Below are 23107 nucleotides of genomic sequence, written 5' to 3'. Positions count from 1 at the left end.
GTTTTCCAAGTGGTTTCAGATTGCTCCAAGGCAAACCTGAAAATGGTGTGCAGGCGTCCTCACCTCCTCCCTCCCCAGACAAACCCAACCACAAAGAGAGATTTAATCCTGACCAGATCCAGGCTTCAGTTCAAATACCAGCCCCGGGACTGGAACTTGACTTAATTGGTGCAGGCAGAGTCAACTTGGGGTAGGGAGATGGCTTCTCCTCTGGAGACTCATAAAAGGGATGGTGGAGAGGGATGTAGCTGTGGCTCGGCTCCTGGATGTAGTCTTGGGGTAAAGAGGGGAAGTTTACACCATCTTGGGGTCAAGTCTTTAGGTATCTGATGTCTCCTGTATGAGATCGCGTGTGTCCTCTCTGTCTCTCCCTCTCTCAAAGTCCCAGGGCACTACTGTCCAAAGTACAATTGGTTTTCAGCAAGAAGGAGGGGGATGGGAGTCTATGGCGAAAGCTTCAAGGACTTTGGTCATTTCTAGTTCCCTCCAGGGCAGAAGGTGATGATGATGGTGTTTTTATGACTATCACATCTGTAGCATTTACTCTGAGCCAGGCCACTTTCTAATCTCTTCATGTGCATGAACTCATTTAATCTTCACAGTCCCGTGAGAGAGGTACTATTATTCACCCTGTGTTAGATGGAGAAAAGAAAGCACAGGGACGTTAAGCATGTTGCCCGCTGTCTCACAGCCAGTAAGCAGTGAAGCTGACCTCTGTACACAGATGACGTAGCTGCTATGTCCATGCTCAAAGCTGCTGAGCTATTCAGCCTCCAAATAATTGTAAAGACATTTAAGGAGTCTTTTTCTTTTCATGGTCCAGGCACTGTTGTAAGTGCTTTACGTATTTTTAAAAAGTGCAATGTTCTTACCATTGTAGAAAGTGAGATATTTCTAGCAGACCCTTGGTGTTGGTGGATTAAACATCTGCGGTTTGGGTTATTTTTTAGGACCCAGTGTGCACATGTGTGTCTCACCAGGAAAAGTGGGAATGTCGAGGCAAGAGATTGTTGCTCTTTCCAATGGTGTCATGTTCTAAAAGGAACCTGTGCATCACACTTGTGGTTCCCACGAAAAAATAAACCCAATTCTCACTACCAGTCAAAACAACAATATTTGTGCAGCTCTGGTAATAACCACTGGATCCGCTCTTCCTCCTGGCTTCCTTCCAGTGCCTTACCCTCAGCTCACGCTCACTCTCAGGGCCCCTGCAGCTTTCTTTCCATGAAACTCATGTTCTTAGGCTGACAGCAGCTTCTAGCTGGTTTAGGACTCACCTCCTCTGGGAAGTCTTCCGGGATGGCTCATGCCTTCACTCTGGGTGGGACTCAGCTCTTCAGAGCTGTGTGCTCTCTATTGCATTGACCTTTGTGATGCAAGCCTCTGTGGTTCTCCTTTGATACCTGTGATTGAAGTTTCTATTTTTCTTTTCCTTTTCTCCCAAATTTGACTCTTATCTTCTTTCCCTCTGGGCTTCCCTTGTGACTCAGCTGGTAAACAATCTGCCTGCAAGGTGGGAGACCTGGGTTTGATCCCTGGGTTGGGGAGATCCTCTGGAGAAAGGAAAGGCTATCCATTCCAGTATTCTGGCCTGGAGAATTCCATGGACTGTATAGTCCATGGGGTTGCAAAGAGTCGGACACGACTGAGCAACTTTCACTTTCTTCCTCTCTATTTTCCTTTCCTTTTCCTTTCCATGCCTTCTCTTTCTTTCCTCTCTCTTCCTTTTCCCTCCCTTCCTCTCCACTGCCATCCTTCTCTTTAATACTCTTTTCTACCCTTGATCATTCTCACTTCTTTGCCTTAGCTCTCAAGGTTATTCCACCTCCCTCTCTCCTTTTCATCTGGTGACCAGAAATCAGCCCAGAGCCTCAAGCCTTGATCCAGCCTTTCCTGATGCCCACAGACCTGACTGCTTCACCTCCTGCTCTTGCTGCCCACAGCCCTCCAGCATCTAGTTAATCCCACAAGTTCAAGCATTTGAATCACTCTCCACTTATTTGGCATCATTTAAACACTTATCATGCACCCACCACGCACAAGGCCTGGATCCTCCTCTGCCTGGAAAACTCCTCATGCTTCAAAGCTCTCCCAGAAATTGTCTCCTCTGGTCTGGACTCCCTTTCCCACGGGTGGGCAGGGTCACCTGCACATCATAAGTGTGGGTAAGGTACATGGGCACAGATGACGACAGTGCCCTGTCCACCCTCCACTCACATCCCCGTGTACTCTGCAGGCTTCTCACCACATGCGGGGGGGAACTAGCACCTCTGGGTTTAGGGAGATTTGAGGATTATATATCCCAGATCCCTTGCCCCTCAGAAGGGCAACTCTAAGCCACCCAGGTTCCCAGGGTTCTGCGTGGGGTGGAGCCCCAGCCGCCCACAGCAGTCACCTGCACGTGAGTACTCTCTGCCTTGGTTTCCTGTTCTTCTCTGTGCTTCCCTCACTTCTTACCAGTGCTTCTTGGAGCCACTTCCCAAATATACTACTTGCAGCTGAATCTTGTCCCATGATCTGCTTGTAGGGAACGCAAACAAAGAATATAGATCACATAGAACTTACTCGGTCCGAATCACATAGAACATTCTAAGTCCTGGATTTGCATCAACTCCTTTTTAAAAATTTTATTTATTTTTGGCTGCATCGGGTCTTAGCTGTGACACATGGCCTTCTCTCTAGTTGCGGCGTGCGGGCTTAGTTGCCCCAGGGCAAGTGGGATTTTAGTTCCCTGACCAGGGATTGAACCCACATCCCCTGCATTGTGAGGCGGATTCTTAACCTCTGAACCACCAGGGAAGTCCTTGAACTCACTTCATCTATACCGCAGCCTCCTTCATGAGGGAGATCTTGCTATTTACCACTTCCATTCACATATGAGGAAACTGAGGCAGGGACTTTGAGTAGAGTGGACAACTGTTTCTTTTTTCCAGGGACTAAGGGGTTTCCTTGGATGTGAGACTCTCCCAGGACAGTCTCAGGAAAATCAGGATTGGTGGTCACACAAGAGTGTGTGGGAAGATGGGGTGGGAGCCAGGCAGGTGCTCCAGGGCGGCGCTCTGGACACCCCTCACCACCCCCCCAGCACGATCTGCTCTGCTTTTAAAGGGGCCTGCTTCCCACCAGAGGATGGGGGCACATTTTGTACCCCTCTATCTCTAAGTTTTACATTGAGGAGATGTTTCTTGGTGATTGAGCTAGATATTGGGGATCACAGAAACAAACAAACGAGGACTTCCCTGGTGATACAGTGAATAGGAATCCACCTGTTGATTCAGCCGATATGAGTTCAGTCCCTGGTCCAGGAAGATTCCACATGCCTTGGCACAACTAAGCCTTTGTGCTGTAACTACTGAGTCTGAGTACCTCAACTACTGAAGCCTGTGAGCCTAGAGCCTGTGCTCTGTAACAGGAGAAGCCCCCTTCATGAGAAGGCCCCACCCTCCGAAACTAGAGAAAGCCCATGTACAGTAACAAAGGCCCAGTGCAGCCAAATATTAAATGAAAAAATAAAAAAAATACATGGGTGAGACGCAGCCCCTGCACCCAGGGAGCATCTAGTCGGATGGGACAGACTTGGTTTCTCCCGTCACGGAGCCCCCAGTCTGATGAAGGGGTTTCCTGTTGGGGGCAGGGGTGGTCCTTTCCTCCCTGACTTCTCTGCAGGGCTCAGAACAGGGTTTCCAGGAGCCTTTTCTCCGCCTTCCCTCACGCTGCTGTCCCCAGCCAGGCAGGGTCAGGCAAGGGTGATAGGGTTGGCCTGGCACCCCATCTGGGTCTCCACTCTCGCCACCCAGAGCATGAGCTGGAGCCTCTCCTGGACCAGGGTGGCTGGATTGATTCTTCCAAGCATTAATTCAGAGATCCGAGCCTCCATCCCCACCACCTGGCTTAAGTTTGGTTCAAGCAAAAGGTGAGAGGTTGGTGAACTGGGTGCTTGACTCAGTCAAGCCCTGGCAGGGAGTGGGTGGCACGTTCCATGAGTTCACGGCAAAGAATGCCACGAAGAGAGCATGTGGCGGGGTGGAGACTGTGTGGAGACTGTATGGGTGGGTCTAGGCGATGGTGCGGTTCCCAGGGCCTAGAAAGAGCGGGGAGTCATCACCACCCCTAGGCTGAGGGGGCAAGGAAGGGCGGTTTTGTGAGAAGCCAGCCAATGCTGCTACCCTGGGAAGGGCCACTGGACACTGTGTCCTTAGGCAAGGGACACAGCCACTGCCAAAACCAGGGCCTGGGGGGAGAGGGGAGCAAATACCTTGACTCCTCTCTCCCCACCTCACCCCTCATCACTTTCCTTCTCAGGCCTAATCAAATCTGAAGCCAAAGACCAAATGAGCCTTGGTGATGCAGTCCTTGGGTGTCAACCCCTGTCCCCCATCATGGAAGGTTCAGAAGTTCAGAGAAAGTCAGAGGGTGGATGGGAGAGGAATTGAGAGAGATTAACAACCAGAGAGCTGCTGAAGGCTCTCCCCTCTGCTGCCCGCCCCCCGCTGCCCCCCACCCTCGGAGGGAAGGCCCTGTTCAGTGGGTGGATCAGGAGTTGCCCTTCTGAGATTCACAATAACATTCTCATTTTACAGTCTGTTCCTTCGCTTCCCAGAACTCTGGCGAATTTATTCCCTCCCTCTCCTCCTTACTTCCTACCCTTCCCAAGTCCACTGGAGGCCAAAGGGCAGGCAGGTCCAGGTCTGGACAGAAGGGCACAGAAGGGCTTCATGAACTGCTTGATGAAAGAGGGTGGAGGGGGAGATATTTCAGGCCAAGAAGAGAAAGTGAGGGAAACAAATATTTCTGAGCCCTATACTGCACTAGATACAACATGGGTGCTTTCTCACCAGTTACTCATTCCTCTACATTCCTCAAAACAATCCTGAGGTTGGTATCAGGATTTCCATTTTAAGGATGGGAAGATTAAGGCTCAGAGAGACTATGTGACTTCTCAAATATTGCACAGCAAGTGATGAGAGTCAAGGTATAGACTCTTGTCTGCCTGAGTCCAGGGTAAGAATTAAATGAGGTAAATGTTGGTCTGAAAAGAAATGAAAAGATTGGAATGTGGGCAAAGGTCGAACAGGATTCTACCCGCAGGGCCAGGCAGGGAGCAAGGGACTGGGTCAGTGGCTGGAGAAAGAAAGAAAGAAAAGACAGTGAAGTTGCTCAGTAGTCCTGTCCAACTCTTTGCAACCCCATGGACTGTAGCCCACCAGGCTCCTCCATCCATGGAATTTTCTAGGCAAGAGTACTGGAGTGGTTGCCATTCCCTTCTCCAGGGGATCTTCCCAGCCCAGGGATCAAACCCAGGTCTCCCGCATTGCGGGCAGACGCTTTACCACCTGAGCCACCAGGGAATCCACAGTGGCTGGAGAGGAGTCAGCCAGTTTTGCTTTCATACTTTTGGACAATATGCTGGTAAGCTGCGGGGACCATCCCTGGCGCCAAGTCCAGTTCTAGCTGTTGTTCCTACCTGTGGGTTGTGAGCTGCAGTGGGTCCTGGAGGGCTTGGGAGAGATTTTCTGTCAGAAAGTTGGGGCTGGTAATCTTGGGCAAAGACCCTAGGGATGAGATGAGAAGACCTTGGGGGGAGGGAAGGGTGGCTGTCTCCTTGGCGACAAGGAACAATTTCAACTGAGATGATTTCACCCAGCAAAGGGCAAAGGAGAGACAAGAGATAAGGAAGTCCTGCACTGTGTATTGGGGGGAGGGGGAAGGAGGGTCAGAGAGAGCCGGAGGCCAGCACTGTGCATACATGGAGGGTGGGATGGACTGGGGTGGGAGGCCAGGGACCAGCCCTGTGGGTTGGTGGCTGAGTGGATCTGTGGACTGGGAGGTCCTGGGGCCAGCAGTGTGGGTGGTCTGGGGAGGGTGGAGGGGGTGGTCCGTGGGGTCGAATTCAGGGCAGTGCTCTCTAGGCCTGGAGCCCAGGGGTGGGGACCTGGTGAGGTAAGGGCTGAGGGGAATGGGGAACAGGGAAGTCTCAGCATCGCTCTTGCCCCAGGCTGAGGATTCTTCGAGCTCCTACCAAGTCAAGTCCTTCTTTGGCTTGGTTCCTAAAATGAATGGACATCCCTCCCCAAGCTGGGCCTTCAGCATCAGACAGGCTATGAGGGAAGGGGCAGGGGCCTGGGGAACTTGTACTGTGTGTGTGTGTGTATGAGAGAGGGAGACAGAGAGAAAGTAAAAGAGAGAGATCCGCTGGATCCAAACTCTTAAGACAGCCCCAGGGGCCTGGGGAACTTGTACTGTGTGTGTGTGTATGAGAGAGAGAGGGAGACAGAGAGAAAGTAAAAGACAGAGAGAGATCCATTGGATCCAAACTCCTAAGACAGCCCCAGGAGACAAGTGGGGCCAGGAACTGCCCTCCCCGAAATGTGGTTAATTAGAACAGTCCAGACTGAGGTTGTAGAAGTAGTAAGATTCAGACTCCCTGAAGCTAGCCTCTTCTTTTAGAGGTGAGGAAACTGAGGAATAGAAAGAGGAGTGGCTGGTTAAGATCTCACAGGACTTAATAAAGGGAATCTTCCTGCCCCCCAAGCCAGGCCCCCGTTACCCTCCAGAGAACTGGCAGCGATTGTTAAGATGACTCACTGATGGGGATCAGTGGTTATCTCCGGTCTTAACATCCATCAAAATGTTACTTCCCTCATTTTAAAATAGCATTAAATAAATAGCTCCTTTCTCACAGAGTTGATGGGAGAAGAAAATGACCAAGAGCTCAGAACAGTGTCTGATGTGTAGTAAGCACCCAATAAATGTCAGACATGATAAAGATGACGGCAGCGATGATCATGAAAGATGACGCTGTTTTAAAGGTAATGGCCATTTGACATTGAGTCTGATCTTGCCCCAGCTGTGCTGGAGCCACAGAGCTGGGCCACCCATCCAGGAAGTAAAGGGGAAACAGCAGCTGTCTGGGGTGAGGGGTCTGTCTGCCCTTCCCCATCGGGGTCCCCAGCCTTGCATTTGCCTATTCGGTCTGCCCTTCCTGGTCTCTGCTAGGAGGTTCCCCTGTGACTCATGAGAGGCCAGACCCCTCCTGGCCAGCAGCACCACGGCATCAGCCTGGGAGCCCCCAAGGGCAGGGCTTAGTCCTGCATCACCACTTGCTCAGCCCAGCACAGTGGGCCAGCCACCCACTCCCCCCCACCCCCAACCCTCAACCCCGCCCCAGCCCCAGAGAGTTCAGCAGAGGCCGCTGCCTGCCACGTGGCTGCCGGACAGCCGCCGCCTCCTGCCTCAGCCCCCGGGCCTGCTGTGGACCGCCAGCAGCTGACTTCCACATCACGCTTCCTCTGGGCTGACGCACACTCTTCTGGTACTTTGCACAGTCACTCATTTAATCCCGGGAGATCAGCTCTGCTCTTATCTCCGTCTCGCGGAGGAGAAAACTGCTGCAAAGAAACTTCAAGTGATTTGTCGGGGATCACGGAGCTGGTCCAGGGTGAGCCATGCACCACTACAGTATACAGTTCTGAGGGACCCCTTCCCCTTCCTCCTCCAGGATTTGGTGGCTGAGGTTGTTGAGTGAATGAAGGGCTTGGTGCCTTGCCTGCACACCGTGGACCGCTGTCTGGCTGCGACTATCAGTTTCAAGGTTCCACTTCATCTCCCTTTTGACCATGTGGGAAAGGCCTCACTGCCCGTTTTGCGCTATGATTTGTCCTGAGGTCGGCTTTTCTGTTCTCGTCTCTTTCCCAGATCCCGACCTCTTTCTATTTCTTATTATTTGTCTCGCCACTCAACAACCCCTCGCTGTTCACCTGTAACCTGTCTCTACCCTTCCCCACTTCCCGATTGTACTGAGAGTCCCAGTGTCTCTGCTTATTGGCTGTGGGGCAGACGTCTGTAAGGAACTGGCCAATCAGAAGCTTTCTTCGGCCCCGCCCCCAGCATCTCAGGATGTCAGTTCCCTGTGCGGCAGACATTCTTAGCAGGGATACGCACGCGGTGATGGGCTGGGTGGAAAGAGAAGGACTGTCTAGAGAGGCATGCGAAGAGAGACGTTCAAGGCAAGACCGAGTTGGAACCACAGAGGCCAACCTATTTCTCCAGGTTCCTCTCTCCTAGTTCTGAATTGCTAGGCCCTCCTTCTGGGTGTGTTAAGTACAAGGAAGGCTACTTCCAGAACTTCAGCACATTCTTTTTGCACTTCGACTTTCCTCTGCCCAGCCCGTGGGCCTTAAGAAGTGGGCATGGACCCTGATGTTTACTCGCTGGTGTTTGCTCCTGAGTCTGGCCTTGGTCTACTTTGGCCCAGGCCAGATGGCGCAAGCTGGATGGTGTAACAACCCTTCCTTCTTCCTCGGCCAAGAGGCTGCCCCTGACCCAGTTCCGCTAGGGCTCTGAGGCTGAGGGGTTTGTCCACAGGGAGGAGCTACATGGAGCACCCCCAGGTCCTTGTGATGCTATCTGTAGGATGGTGGAGGGAAGCAGACTTGCAGGTGCCCACTAAGACCAAGGAGCCGGCTGCCCCAGGTGACCTGCAGGTGCTGGTTGGTACTGCCAGGGGCTCCTGGCTGGGCTTGGGTTCCTGGGTGTAGTGGGGACCACACAGCTCTGTGCTGCCTGAATAGCAACCCTGAGTGAGAGATAGAAATGCTTAGGGTGATGTGCTTTGCAAACAGAGATGACCTCTGCAAACTCTACCTGGCTTTACAAACTGTGGTTGGAGCCTTCAAATGCAGGGGGGCAGGTTGAGGCAGGAGGAGCCCACTGGCCTGTTCTGGGCTTTTCTGTGGTGTAGTGAGTGATTGAGTAAGAATTTAGCAGCCAAACGGGGACCAGCTGCCTGCTGGCTACCTGAGCCCTGAGAGTTATCAGCAAATCTGTAATGAATTTACCTGGAAGGTCTCTGGAGCTGTGGGGAGCCTGCACTGCAGACCTCAATCCATTTCCTCCTCCTGTCTGGGGCAAATCCACCTGGGGAGGGAGTGATTTCTCTAATCTGCTCCAGTCTCAGAAGCTGCCTTTGCCTCTGGGTGCATGTGTCACCTGGAGTTAGAATTAGATTTGGTTATGAGTGACCGAAAAACTCAATTCATAGTGTTTTAAATAAGCTCAATTTTTATTTATCTCTTATACAAATGAAGTCTGGTGGAATCCAGTCCAGGTTTGTTATGGTGGCTCAGCAAATGTCAAGAATCCAGGCTCCTTCTATTTCATTGTGTCACCAATCTCAAATGTGGCCTCCAACTCATGGTGCAACATGGCTGCCAGAGCTCCAGCCATCATTGCAGCCAGCTAGAAGGGAGTGGTAAAGAGGAGTACCCTCCACACACTGTAAGTCACATCCATAAGTCACACAGATTACTTCTCTGTATATCCCACTAGATGAAATTTAATCATATAGCTGCACCTAGCTTCAAGGGAAGACCAAAAACTGTAAACTTTAGTCTGGGTGGTCTTATGCTGAGCTTAAAATCAATAATCTTGTTGCTGAAGGAGAAAGTGGAACAAATGCTGGAATACAGCTAGCTGTCCTTTTCACAGCATGAGACTTGAGTAGAAGGTTCTGGGTGCTGCCCCTCTGGAGAGCAGTTTGGCTGTGGGGAGTGGGGTCCTGCCTCCTCATCCAGGCCCTGCCTCCAGCTTTGGCGCTTGAAGTTCCCCTTGAAACTCTGCGGGTAGCAGGAGTACGATTCTCGTGGAGCCTCCAGTAAGGAGAGGATCAGTTTGATGATCAAGGCCAGCCACGCCATCCCGAAGAGGATCCACAGTGACACTGTGTTCTGGTACCACAGTGGGTAATTCCGGGAGGGGTTCATTCCTGAGGGAGAAGCAAGGTCAGAGGACGCAGACCTGGGGAAGTCAGGGCCAAAAGTTCCCCAAACAGAAACAGACCCACATGGCTTTGTGTGTATAAGCAGAACGTGGGAGGTCCAAACTGGTCTGAGATAGTTGGGATCACCTCCCTAGGATTCTAGGAAGCCTCCCTGGATTAACTCCTAGAGTTTTGACCCTAAAATTCCTCTTTGTCTTTCTGAAGGACTCTGCATATGCTCTATCCCAGTGGTTCTCAAAGTGGGGTCTGTGGACCAGCACCATCAGCATCGCCTGAGAGTTTGTTAGAAGTGCACATGGTCTGGATTCCATTCCAGATCACTAAATAGAAACTGTCATAGGAAATCCTCCAAGAGTGTATAATACCTGCTCTGCGGTTTGCCTGTTTCTATGTTTGGTTTTCTCAAAGGAAAGGCAGCTTGCCAGGAGCTTTAGGAAGAAATGGAATGGCTGGGGTTTGTGTCCTGACTCAGTTCTCACTAGCTGTGTGACCGTCATCTACCTGAATGTCCTTCACCTGTGAAATGGGGACAATAATTTCTCCTCCTTGGCTTTTAGGTCCTACATTCTCATCCCAGTGCCCACCATCTACTTCTCCAGACTGGATTTGCACGTCTCTGCCCTTGAGCGCTGGGCTCTGGCCACTGGTTCTTCCCCTATTTCTCCATCTATCAAGCTTCCTGCCCCAGGGCTTTTGCCCTCGCTGGCCTCGCAGTTCAGAATGCTGTTCATTTCCTCACCCTTCAGATCTCAGCTCAGAGTCTCGACTGAGCCCCTCTGTTACCCTCTCCCACAGCCCTTGTGCTTTGGCCAGGTAAGTTACTCTCTCTGGGCCTCAGCTTCCTCATCTATGAAACGGAGACAACAAGAGGCTCCACCTTCTAGGACTGTTGTGATTATTATATGGTTCACATCGTAACGTGCTCAGGATGGCGCCTGGCATGTAAGATCTGTAGCCAGGTGACTGTTTTTCTCCCCTTTGCAGCCCCACGGGTCGGGACTGGATAAGGAGCAACTGAAGGAGGAACCAGATGGGGCTCCCCATGAGGCTTAGGTGGGTCACGCCCAGAGCCTGCTCCAGGGGTTCCCTGTTGGCTCAGTGGTCAAGAATCCGCCTGCCAAAGCAGGAGACGAGGGTTCGCTCCCGGGTCTGGGAAGATGAGCCAGACCACATGCTGCAGAGCACTAAGCCCGCATGCCAGTTACTGAGCCTATGCTCTAGAGTCTGGGAGCTGCAACTACTGAAGCCCAAGTGCCCCGGGGCCCGTGCTCAGCAACAAGAGAAATCACCAAAATGAGAAGCCCGCACACCGCCACTAGAGAGCAGCCTCACAGCAACGAAGACCCAGCACAGCCAAAAATAAATTTGCAAATACATAAAATTATGTATATAAGAGACTGCTCATAACTTAGTTCTTCCCTCTGTCCTGGGGGTCTATCTTATCTCCCTTATCAGATCAAGATTGTTCAAAGGGCAGAGATCTGGCCTTTTATTTCCTTGACATCTTCTGTCTCCGGTCTCTATACTACCCACCTCTCTGTCCACTTTCCATTCTGTCCTGCTGGTCCCAACACAACCTCTCCTCGCTGTCTTCCTCAGCCTGGACTGATCTCCTGGGTCCCAGCTCGGGGATGAGTGCACAGCCCTGGACCTGACATCACCACCTGGCAGGGGCCGGATTGGATTACGCTGATTGGGTTAGGAGGCCACGATTCCGCTGGCGGTCCCAAGTGAGAGCAGCTGTGAGTCAGCTCTCTGCCCCTGGCGACCGTCGGCGTGGCGTGCTCCTGTTGATGGAGGGGAGGAGGTGTTCTTCTCCCTTCTTATTTCATTTTTTTTTTTAAGCTGAAATCATAAGCGGCAGGAGACCTGGCAGCTGGCAAGGCGCTTAACTGAGTTGCAAATGCAATTGTGGGAAGCGGGGGCTGGCTGCAGGGCCAAAGCGGAGCCAGCGGCTGGGACCTGGGGACTGCTCTGACCACAGCGTTTGGACAAGAGGGATGGCTGTGAAGACAACATGCCCTATGGCTGCTGACGTGGGACATGGAGGCCCAGAGTCCAGGTGGTGGGCCTCAGCATTCCCATCCGAGAAGGGGTTTGACCCTGTCCCGAGAGGACAAGGAGGGCTGAGAGACATGGAGAAGAGGTGAAGGTGGATTGTCCCCTCTCAGCTATGGAAGATTCCAGACCATATGCATATGAGGGTCCCTGTCTTGGGAGTCTATCCTAGACCTGTCCTTGGCTTGCTTGCACTTGACTTTCATTAACTTTTTCTCATCTCTGGGGCTGTAGATGAGGCAGCTGGGGGCTGGGTGTGCAGGCTGGGCACTGCACAACCCTAAAGGGCTGCCATTCACACCGAGCACAGGGAAGATGTGCTCGTGGACCTGGTGTGGCCTCTGTCCTTGTCCCCGCTAGGCTCTATGACCTTTAAGAATTACAAGTACTATCATGTCACCTATCCAGCTCCTCTGAAAACCTTCAGAACTTTCCTGTAGTCTTAGGACAGAGTCCAAAATTCATGACTCAGCCTGAGAGGGCCCTCTATGTGACCAGGCCCTGCCTCCCTCTCCACTCGGAGCTCCCCGCTTCCCCAGTGGATGTGGGTACTCAGGAAATACTCTTCTGACCAGTCCAGCTGCAGCAGCCCCAAGCCAGAGCTGTTATCTCACGGAAAGGGTAAGTGAGGGCACGTGTGGTCACTTGTCATGAGGCCCTGAGAAGGCTGCAGAAGGAAAAGCGTGTGGTGCAGGGGACAGAGCTGCCCACTGCCACTCCAAGGGCATGGCCTGCCCGGCACCCCTGTGGACTTAAAGGGCCCTCATGGGTTCATACCAGGCCTCCTCAGTCAGAGCATGTGGTGGGAGGGGGCTCTGGGGGGTCTGCACCCCACACACCAGCCTCCCTGCCGTGTCAGGCCCCACGGGGTGGCTCGCGGGGTAGCAGGGACCCTCTGATAAGCCCTCCTGGCTCCTGCAGAGATGGCTGTGTGGAGGTCGCTGCCCACCTCCCAAGGCCCTGCTTCCCCCATGGCAGAGGCCTTGTCTCCTATTTCCAGGGTGCCATGTCTAGAGAGGCCTGCCCCCTCCCCCAGCCCTGCCTTCCCTCAGGGGACCATGGGGCCTCAGGATATCCTCACAGAGCATCCTTAGCAACCCACAGAGGTTCATCCAGACATGCTTCTAAGGAGCCTATTGTCAGCTCTTCCCACCTGGGACTGAACTCTGGAGCCCGAGTGATCAGTGGGCACCAAGAGACTGTAGTTAGGGGTCCCATTCCCATTCCTCTTCCTCGCCTCTTGCACTGTGTACCCTCAGAGAACAAGGACTCGTGGGTTTAAAACTGGGGCAAATCCTGAGTTTCATCCTTTGAGCCCTGGGGTAGGGGGAAGCATTGGTGGGAGGAGGCCAGAACTACTACAGAAAAGCCCTGAGATTTTCAGAGGAGCTGGGCAGGTGACATGAATTTTTGTTTTGGCTGCCCCCCATGGCATGTGGGATCTTAGTTACCCAACCGGGGATGGAACTAAAGCCTCCGCGCTGGAAGCACAGAGTCTTAACCACTGGACAGTCAGGGAAGTTCCAGAACTTGTAATTTTTAAAGGTCATAAGAGCCAAAGGGGCACAAGGATAGAGGTTGTACCAGTCCACGGGTGCCCTTCTCATTGTGTTCTGTGTGAATGGCAACCACTTAGGGTTGTGCAGTGCCCAACCTATGCAACCAGCCATATGCAACGGCCCTGCCTAGACTAGGGAAACAGCAGGGGGAACAGAGAGGAGAGAACAGATCCAAAACTCATTCTCTGAGCTGCATGTGTGTGTGTGTATGTGTTGGAGGGGGCAGATGAGGCCTTGGGGACATTGGTGTCACATCTCCTCAGACACATTTCTCCTCTGAGGCCAGAAGTGGAAGCATGACTCACTTGGAGGAAACCATCTCAAAGACTTCCTTCCAGAGCAACAGTGTCCCTTCCGGGATGGGGGACATCAGGAAGGGGCAGCATGAGGCCCTGACACCGGACCCTGGGGATGGAGAGGTTCAGGGAAGTGGGCTCGGCCCACAGGCCAGAAGGCACTGAGCCATCACTTAGCCCAGCCCCTCATTTTACAGACAGAAACACTGTGGCCCAGACGTGGGTTATGGGGGGCCCTCTGGAAAGGGTAAGAGTTTTTGGAGGCAAAACCGATCAGAATTCATGTGCTACTAGCTGTGTGATCTCAGGCAAATGGCGCTCTCTGAGCGTCATCTTCCTCCTCAGTAAAATGCAGTGACAATCATTACTCTTAATCGGCTAGTTGTTTGTTACTGTGGTAGGACCTCATTTCTTTTTTTTATTAATTTATTTACTTATTTGGCTGCACCGAGTCTTCGTTCTGGCACGCAGGATCTAGTTCCCTGACCAGAACTAGATGAAACCCGGGCCCCTGGCATTGAGAGCATGGAGTCTTAGCCGCTGGGCCACCAGGGACCTCATTTCCGTATTCCAGGCTGGGTTCTGCGGTCTCGGAAGGAGAGAAGGGTCTCCTCCCCGGTTTAGGATCAGCGATGGGAGGGGGCACAGCGCCCCCCTGAGGCCTGCGTGCGGTGGTGCCGGGGGCCACTGCTCGCTTGGTGACCCTTTAGTGGCAGGGAGTGATGGAGAATGAGGCTGCCTCTGCGCCCACAGAACGCCCCTCTGCTGCCCCCTGCTGGGCATTTGCCCAGCTGCAAGGACAGTTGCTCCCGGGCCCTTACCTTGCCCACGATGGGTGATGACCATCGAATAAACCCCACTCTGGACACTCTGGACCACACAGCCCTTTCTTGCTAACACTCAAGAATTTGGAGGCTGACTGGGGGCTGGGAGAGGTTGGGGTTTTCTGATTCTCCCAGGCTCTCCTGCCAGATACCCCTGGACTGTGATGGGGGCAACGTGGCCTTCAACCCAGGGACAGAAAGAAGTTGGCATTCTGTGGGGCACGGTAAAGTGGGGGAGAGCTGAAGTGAGAGGGGCCCTGGCCAGGGGCCCTGGATGGGGGAGGGAACTCAGAGGCCCCCTTTATCTGATAAGCTTTAAAAAGAACAGAGGAACCTGTGGGATTCTCAGGTAAGTCTAAACGACTAGAAATGTGGCTTACTGCCCGAGGCGCTGGGTTCAAACTCCAGTTGTCACTTTTAGCTGGGCGGCCTTAACCCCATCAGACCACAAAGGCAGGTCGAACCAGCCAAACTAAGCCTGTGTGCCCTGGACTTTGGGTCCCCAAACCCCCACGGGGCTGGGCACGCAGCAGGTGCCCAGGGACGCGGGCTACGAGCAGAGGCGTGCAAGGTGCCCCTCACGTCTCACCAATCACGTAGTCGCCGAAGCCCACGGTGCTGAGGGTGACGAAGGAGAAGTAGAAGCCCTCCACGTAGGTCCAGCCTTCCATGCGGTTGAAGAGCAGCGGGGGCAACAGCAGGAAAAGCAGGAGGCCCGACAGGAGGGCGCTGGAGCCCGCCAGCCACCGGGCCTTGGCCGGGTCCTGTGGGTGCACACGGCGTCCAGCCCCCATGAGGCTAGTTCTGCCTGGTGTGTGCGGCCGTGGGGCGGCAGTGGGGCGGTCGTGGGGGGTGGCGGGCAGACAGCCTGGGCGGTGCTGAGCTGCAGACGGGGCTGGCACTCCCCCGGGAGCTGCCCTTGGGGCTTCTCTACCAGTGCATGTTCTCCAGGCTCCTAAAAAGGCCTTGGCAGCCTTGTGCCTTTCCCATGTCTCCCCACTGATGCCCCTATGTTACTGAAGACACCCCCATTCTGGGCAGTGACCCCCCCAATCCCACTACACTCCCACCAGGAACCCTGATTTCCAAAAGACCCTCTGCTTCCACCAGTAACCCACCCCCTGGACCACCCCTTGACTGCCAGCATCCATCCTTTTCTCCCAAAGACTCTCCCTCCAGGCAGTGACGGCCTGTCCATCAGAGGCCCTGATCCCCACCACATCCTCCCCATCCTGGTGACCCGTCCTCCACCCTGCCCCCGCGGACTGCTCACCTTCCAGGAGCCCCCCAGCCTGCGGGCGCAGCGGTGCACGCCCTGCAGCATGCAGTGCCCCAGGCGGTTGAGCACCACGAGGTTGAGGGGGATCCCCACGAGGGCAAAGAAGATGCAGAAGAGCCGCGCGGCCATCGTGCGGGGGCTCAGGTTGCCGTAGCCTGAGGCCAGAAAGGCGGACACGTCAGGGAGCCTTTCCATCCTCAGGGGCCCCGGTTCTACCATTGCTATGGATGGGACGTGGCAGCCAGTGTGCCCTTCCCGGGCACCGTGCAGGGCCTGACATACTCCCTCCCTCAGTCCAGCCTCAGCCTCCCTTCCCATGGAGGTCATGCCCCAGACCTGCAGACTGGAAGACCAAAGCTCCAGGAGGGACAGTCTGCAGGCCTGCAGACTGGAAGACCAAAAACGTGAGCATCCCGTTTGTCCTAGCTTCCCTTCCTCCCTCCCTGGGCGGGCAGAGGGATGCGGGAGGGGGACGGAAGGATGCAGAGCCCCTAGCCGCTTCCTTCAAGACAGATCTGTTAGCCCCTCTGGCATCCCCTTACAGCGGGACATCCCCCACCCCGGGCAGCAGGGACCCGCCAGCTTCGCTCGCCTCTGTATCTCCAGCACCTCTAACTATCTGGACCATACTAGGTCCTCAGTCTTGTTGCTGAATGAATGGATGGGTAGCTGGCTGAATAAGTGAGCAAGCTGGTCATGGGTTTTACAGATGATGAATACTTTGGGGACTCAGGCCCGTCCTTCTGGCCCAGAAGTGTTCGTGGGCCTGTCAGACCCTGTTTCATTCTAGGTCTTAGAAATCACAGCCCTCCTGGGGTGCTGGTCCCAGGGTCTCAGGGTGCCAGGGAGGGAGCTGTGCCTCTTAGAATCCCTTTACTTCCTCATGGTGCGTTCACGTGTATTCCAGTTCAGTTCAGTTCAGTTCAGTCGCTCAGTTGTGTCCGACTCTTTGTGACCCCATGGACTGCAGCACGCCAGGCCTCCCTGTCTATCACCAACTCCTGGAGTTTACTCAAACTCATGTCTATTGAGTCAGTGATGCCATCCAACCATCTCATCCTCTGTCGACCCCTTCTCCTCCTGCCTTCAATCTTTCCCAGCATCAGGGTCTTTTCAAATGAATCAGCTCTTTGTATCAGGTGGCCAAAGTATTGGAGTTTCAGCTTCAGCATCAGTCCTTCCAATGAATATTCAGGACTGATCTCCTTTAGGATGGACTGGTCAGACCCTTTTCCTCCTTGCTCTGCATTTCCTCCACCTGTGTTTGTATGTGTAAGTGTGTGTGTGTGTGTGTCAATGTGTGTGTATGCATGTGTGTGTGGTCAATCAGAATCAGAAGCTTCCCTGTTGTCCACTCTAGAAGGGCTCTCTTTTTCCCTACTATTTAGAATTTCTACCCTAAAGGCAGGCACTATTGGAAGGAGCAAAGCTGGCTCCTAGATGGGTTTTGAATTCCCACTCTGGTGTTTACTAGCTACATGACTTTGAGGAAGTTGTGCAACCTCTCTGCCTCAGCTTCCTCATCTTTGACATAAGAAGCAGCAGCCTTATTCTTAGAGGTCAGACCATGTGGACAAAATGAGATCTCAAGTGTGAAAGGGCTCCTTACAGCGCCTGGTAGGTAGATCAGGCATGGAGGGGTAGGTGGGGACCCGTTCCTCGGCCCTCCTCACCCTCAGAGCTGGCCCAGACAGTTTTAGGGCTACACCAAGCAGAGAGAAGGGAGAGGGACAGAGTCCGCGTTGGGGATGGTAGAGCTGGGCGGAGAGGCTGTGAACCTCTGAATCAGGTGGGCCTGGGGCAGGGGGTGTAGCGGGAGTGGGGTTCAGAGATGAGGGCGCCCTGTTTACTGGGAGGCCTGGACCACAGTGGTTGCATCAGCACCCCCTCCTGCTCTGGAGCTCAGGGAATGCTGGTAGAATGGGTATTTTGGAATTTATTAACGTGTCAGCATTTGTTGAGTGCCCACGGTATGCCAGGCTTATGCTAGACCCCTGGGGTGTAAGAATGAATGAACATCATCCTGACTTGTCCTTCCGGGCCCATGGAGTCAAGGGGCCTCCCAAGCATGGTTGCTTCAAGGTGGAGGACTACCCAAGCCCCCGGGTAGCCTGAGATCTGCTTCAAAGAAGTATTGTCTAATTTAAAGCCAGATAGAGAGTGCTCTGGGTGCATCTGCTTAGCTCCACTCTGGGGAGGAAGGGGCGGCAGAGGGTGGGGTGGGGTGGCTGAGATCCTGGTTTCCTGCCGCCGGCGTCCCGCCTGGAGGAAGTAGCACCCCCACCAGTGGGGTCAGCCTGCCACCTGGTGGTGAGTATGGTGTCATGCAGGCGCCGGGGAGGGGCGGCCGGGCTGGTTGATGGGGCAGCCCCACCGAGTTATTTCCTGGGTGTGGAGTTGGAGGGATCTAGGCCACTCTTCTTCTCCGAACAACAGCACCCAGACACCCTCCCAGGATAAGTTTCGCCTCTGCTCTCCTGAGGACAGGGCCTGGGGAACGGGAGTGAGAACTAGTCCTGGTGTCCCTGTGTGTGGGGGAGGAGAGGGGCTTGGGGAGGATGGTGATGGGGGTGAGGAGATGCCTCAGTGAGCTGGGGGGAGGCCTCTGAGAGTGGCCACATCTCCCAAGGCTGAGAACAGGGGATTCTGTCCCTCCTTCCTTCCCAAGTTCCCCTTATTCTCCCGCACCCCCTCCGCCGCCCTTCCAGGCTCAGTGTTAGGTGGGCTTGAGCAGACCAGGACCCTTACAGTGCCCAGAGGGGTCTTTGCCGCTATACAGGGGACCCTCTGCCTCCTGAAAGCTTGTGTGGCTGAAATCCCCAGAGCAGCACTTCAGAAACCTCCCAGGAACCCGGGAGGAGGGCAGGAGCCCATTCAGCACATCTTCCGTAAGACCAAGGTCCCGCTCCCAGGCTGTGTCCAGGCTGCTCGGCCTGAGTGTGCTTGAGGTCCTAGTAATGCCTCCGAAAGTAGCTGGCCCCTGGTCTCTCAGGCAAGGCCACCCTCCCCAGCACCCCTCCTTGGCCCCATCCTTCTCTTACCGATGGTGGTGATGGTGGACACGGAGAAGAAGAAGGAACCCACGAACTGCCAGCGTCCCATGCTGGTCGTGTTGCCGAGGACGATGTCCCCATTTCTGTATGCCTCGATGATGCCCTGGGGAAGAGGCTGTAGTGACCACCAGGCTCTCTGGGGCAATGGGGCCCCTGCACCCAAACACACACACACGCGCACACACACACACAAACACACGACCGACCTTGTAACCACTCTGATCTCAGCTCTTTCTGTCCAACCAGGGCTTCCCCCAGGGCAGGGAGCCTGGGGGCAGCTCCTTCCCCTCTCTACCCTGGAGCCCAGATCAGCCCAGGGTATCTCACTGGCTGGGAGAACTCCATTTGTTCTCTCTCCCGTTCACTCTCATTCTTGCAACAAGCCCTGGTCAGGGCCAGCATGTGAGGCATCAGGGGAGCTGAAGATGAAAGAGACATGACTTCAGTTTTCAGTGGGACAAAGCCAAACCTAACTCTGTTTCTTTAATTTTTAAACTGTCTATCTATTTATTTTTGACTATGCCTATCGGCATGTGGGATCTTTGTTCCTTGATAAGGAATCATCCCCCTGAATTGGAAGTGCAGTCTTAAGCAATGGATTGCCAGGGAAGTCCCCAAACTCAACTTTGATACAGTGTCATCCATGAAGCTTTAGGCACGCAAACAGTGCAGCTACATGATTCTGGGCAAGATAGCCAACTTCTCTGTGCCTCAGTCTCTTTCTCTGTAAAATGGGAATACTAATAGCACCCACTTCATAGAGTTGTTGAGGTTTAATGAGTTATTAGGTGTAATGGCTTAGAAGAGTACCTGAAACACAGTTAAGGTTAGCAACTGCTATCATTATCATTATTAGGAACATAATGCTATAGAAATACAGGATAGGAAGGGTGTGCATTCTGATGGGGGTGGGGGCAGAAGGCTTCACAGAGAGGGTGATTGGTTTTTTCTTAACATACCAAAGTACAAAATACAGTTTTATTATGTGTGTTTCCCCCCATAATTCTCTATTTTCTGAAATGTGCTTATTTTGCCTTCATATATACTTTATAAAAAGGTGTATCATCAACTCTAGCACTCTGTACAGATGTGAGAAGGCAGCTGAGGGTGATGTTTTAGTTGGGCCTTCCTCGAGGTTTAGCTAGGATTGTTCCTGGTAGAAGAACATTTAGGTCAATAGGACCACAGGTGCAAACACTGGAAGGGAGGACTGTGTCTGGGATACAGACTAGGGAGGCTGAAAGGTAGCTGGCAGCCAGGCTGTGCTTGGCTCTGCCAGGCCGGGGATGGGGTGGCAGGCCTCTGCCAAGGTCACTGACTAAAGCGGAAGCAAGCTCAGGTATGTATGCTCCGTGGCAGCTGGCAGCACAGAAGATGCTGGCAGATCCGGAGAGGAGAGAGTCCTGCAGGGGTGAGTGATGGAGAGGGCCTGGCCTGCATCCCGGCACGGAGTGGTCCAGTGGGCACAGAGAGGAGGCACTCAGAAGCCTGGGGCTCTGGCCTTATTTGGTGTGGGTAGTGAGGGATGCATCTAAGAGCACTGTGAAGGTGTGTGGATGCGGGGAAGAGCAGAGCTGCTTACTCTTGACCCCGGCGAATTTGAGGGCTGCTAGGAAGGTGCAGAAGAAGGGGATGGTAGAGGATGAGATGGTTGAATAGCATCACCAACTCCACGGACATGAACTTGGGTAAACTCTGGGAGATGGTGAGGGACAGGGAGGCCTGGCATGCTCCAGTCCACAGGCTCACAAAGAGTCAGACACGGCTTAGCAAGTGAAGGACAACAATAGGAAGTTACGTGAGCATGTCTGCCCTCACTGGGGATGTCTGGGTTGGAGACCCCACATCTGTATTCCTGGGGATGGCTGAAGCCACGGGGGGCTGTGGAAGGAGGTGAAGTGGAGATGAGCAGGAGGTGGGTGGAGGGGAAGAGATGAGAGCTCCGCCAGGAAACTTGGGAAGCACCCCCATACGCAGATCTGCACTGAGGCAGTCCTCATGGCGGTTGAGAGCCCCAGCGCACTGACTATGAAGCTGTGCCTTTGTATGTAATATCTCTGAGCCTCAGTTTCTCCATCTCTACAATGGGGATGACAATAATGGCGTCTACCTGTGAGGCAGGTGGGGCTGGAGCAAATTCACACACTAGGAACAGTGCCTGACACACAGTATTTCCTATCGTTCCCATTGTGGTCACTGTCACTTTTTGGGGGCCGGGCTGCTCGTAATTGAAGTTCACCACCTTTCCAAGGGGAGTGCCACACAGCCTCCGGGACTAGGCGGTCTGTATTCGTAGAAGTTTAGAGAAAGTGGGTGGAGGTGTCACCTGAGATTCTTAGCAGAGATAGTCCTTCCTTTGCCCGGCTCCAGGCCTGACACATCCGCCCAGTCCCAGGGCTCAGGACATCACCTCCGCTCCAACGCCCTTGTCCCCTGCCACCAGACACACCTCCCTGCTACCTTCTGGGGACCAGCTTTGGGCTGCCTACTCTGGGACACAGACCCTGCTTTCCTCGCTAGAGGAGGCACGGGAACTGCAGGGCGGGGACGTCTGGCTAAGGGTGCAGCTGTCTGCGCCCGCGGACCAAGCCGGGGACCTGGAGATGGGAGCTTGCGGCGGATGGGAGCAGCTCTCCGCCCAGCCCAGGGTCGAAGGAGACCTTCATCCATCGTGAGGCCTGGAAGAACCCTGCCCTGCCCGCCCGCCTCCCCTCGCCCCGCTGGGTCTTCCCCCACCCACTCAGCACTCTCTGCCCTCCACGACCTCTGCATCCTCCCACCCGCCGACCCCTGAAGACCCTCTGGGCCCTCTCCGAGTGCCCTCAGACTCGGAGAAACCCGGGTTCAGCCACCAAACGTCCCAGTACCTGCTGCTTTCTTTTTGCGAATCCCCGGGCTCCTGGCTCCTGCACCTCGGCCCCATTTCACTTAACGGGGCGGGGTGTGTGTGTGTGTGTGTGTGTGTGTGTGTGTGTGTGTGTGTGGCAGCGGGGACAAGAGCGCTCTGCACCCCCTTTCCTCTCAGCCTCCAACCATCTTGCTGCCGGTCTCGCTCCTCATCAGACCAGACCAGCGCCCTCTGCTGTCCCCGCCCCCAGGTCTCAAATTCGCCCCCAGGTCTCCTGTGGAAGGGGCCATGGGTGCCCCTTCGCCCTTCGCCCGCTGTCCGACGCGACACAGCGCCCTGAGTTCCCAGGTGGACCCCTCCCGCCTTCTCCCAAGCGGAGCAGCGCGCTCTGTCCTAACGCTGCCCGGACCCGGTCGGGCCCCACAGCCCTGGATCCCGTCAGCGCGCCCCCTATCGCCGTCACCCTGAGATTTGGATGCTTGCGCCACGCAGCTCTCCACACAGGGAGGGGAGGGTCCCCTCTTGCCCCGAACCTTGGGCTCAGGGCGCCGCGCTGCGCATTTCTCTTGCCCAAGACGGGCTCTTTGCATCGGGTCCATCCAGCCCAGGACTCTGGTCTCCACCCTGCAAGGCGCGCCCCCAGTCGTCCGCGAGTCCGTGCCTTCCACTTTATTTCGGAGAAGTGCTCCCGGCGGTGCCCGGACCGGAGCCGGGCCGTGCCCTTTCTCTCCCTGCCCGTGCGCTCCGCTGCGCCAGCGCCCCCGCGCTCGGGCCGCCCAGACTCGCCCCTCACCCGGATCAGCGAGTCCAGCGCCGGGCCATCCAGACACGTGAAGTTCCGCAGCAGCGCCCACTTCTCGTGCTGGAATTTCTTGCTGGAATCGTGAGCCGCGGGGCTCTCCAGCACCCAGAATACGCAGGTGCCCAGGACCAGGTAAGTCAGGTAGGTGAGCAGCAGGAGCAATGTGCTCGGCACCCGCCCCGCGCAGCCCCGGACCCCGCGCTCGCTCGCATCCCAGGCTCTCCGTCTGCACTTAGCCGGAGAGGCGGAGAGGCCCGAGTCGGGAGCCATGGACCCGGACCGAGGCGCAAAGGCAGGGCTCGGCTGGTCCCTTCTCTGGCCAACGCGCGCCTCTGCCCCCGTTTTCTCAGCAGAGGAGGTGTGTGCTGGGGAATGGGACAGCCCTGCCCCACCCCGAACTGGGATCCAATCCCCGGGACAAAAAGAGGCCAAGCTGTGGGCATCTGGCCCCGCCTCGAACGCGTGTGGAGTGCCCACCCCCAGGCACGCCTAGCTCAGAGAGAAGGGGAGGACTGTTGGTGACCGCAGGCGCTGGAAGAGACAGGCCCAGGGCCTCCCCGTGTCCTGTATGTAGCAAACAGTGGGAGGAACTACTGCAGACCGCACTCAG

General features: G+C 54.7%; 1 protein-coding gene and 1 long non-coding RNA gene across 3 annotated transcripts; one reads left to right on the top strand and one right to left on the bottom strand.

Annotated features, from left to right (window-relative positions):
- The first annotated feature begins 7245 nt into the window (after window positions 1-7245).
- LOC139031443 (uncharacterized) lies at window positions 7246-11173 on the top strand. 2 transcript variants are annotated; one of them, XR_011483930.1, is made up of 3 exons: window positions 7246-7438; window positions 10336-10591; window positions 10763-11173. It is a non-coding gene; the product is annotated as an uncharacterized lncRNA (long non-coding RNA). The 2 variants fall into 2 exon arrangements; XR_011483931.1 differs by having other exon boundaries at window positions 9983-10591.
- KCNK17 (potassium two pore domain channel subfamily K member 17) lies at window positions 9038-22898 on the bottom strand. Its single transcript, XM_020881834.2, has 5 exons — window positions 22489-22898; window positions 18836-18950; window positions 15789-15949; window positions 15105-15279; window positions 9038-9763 (listed from the first exon to the last, which is right to left on the bottom strand). The coding sequence occupies exons 1-5, from the start codon at window positions 22765-22767 to the stop codon at window positions 9468-9470; spliced, it is 1026 nt and encodes a 341-aa protein (XP_020737493.2). The 5' UTR covers window positions 22768-22898; the 3' UTR covers window positions 9038-9467.
- Window positions 22899-23107: the final 209 nt, after the last annotated feature.

This window comes from Odocoileus virginianus, chromosome 27 (genome assembly GCF_023699985.2).
Source record: "Odocoileus virginianus isolate 20LAN1187 ecotype Illinois chromosome 27, Ovbor_1.2, whole genome shotgun sequence".
In the NCBI taxonomy this organism is placed as follows: Eukaryota; Metazoa; Chordata; class Mammalia; order Artiodactyla; family Cervidae; genus Odocoileus; species Odocoileus virginianus.
The sequence above is the reverse complement of the archived record's forward strand: the minus strand, read 5'-3'. Positions and strand labels throughout refer to the sequence as shown.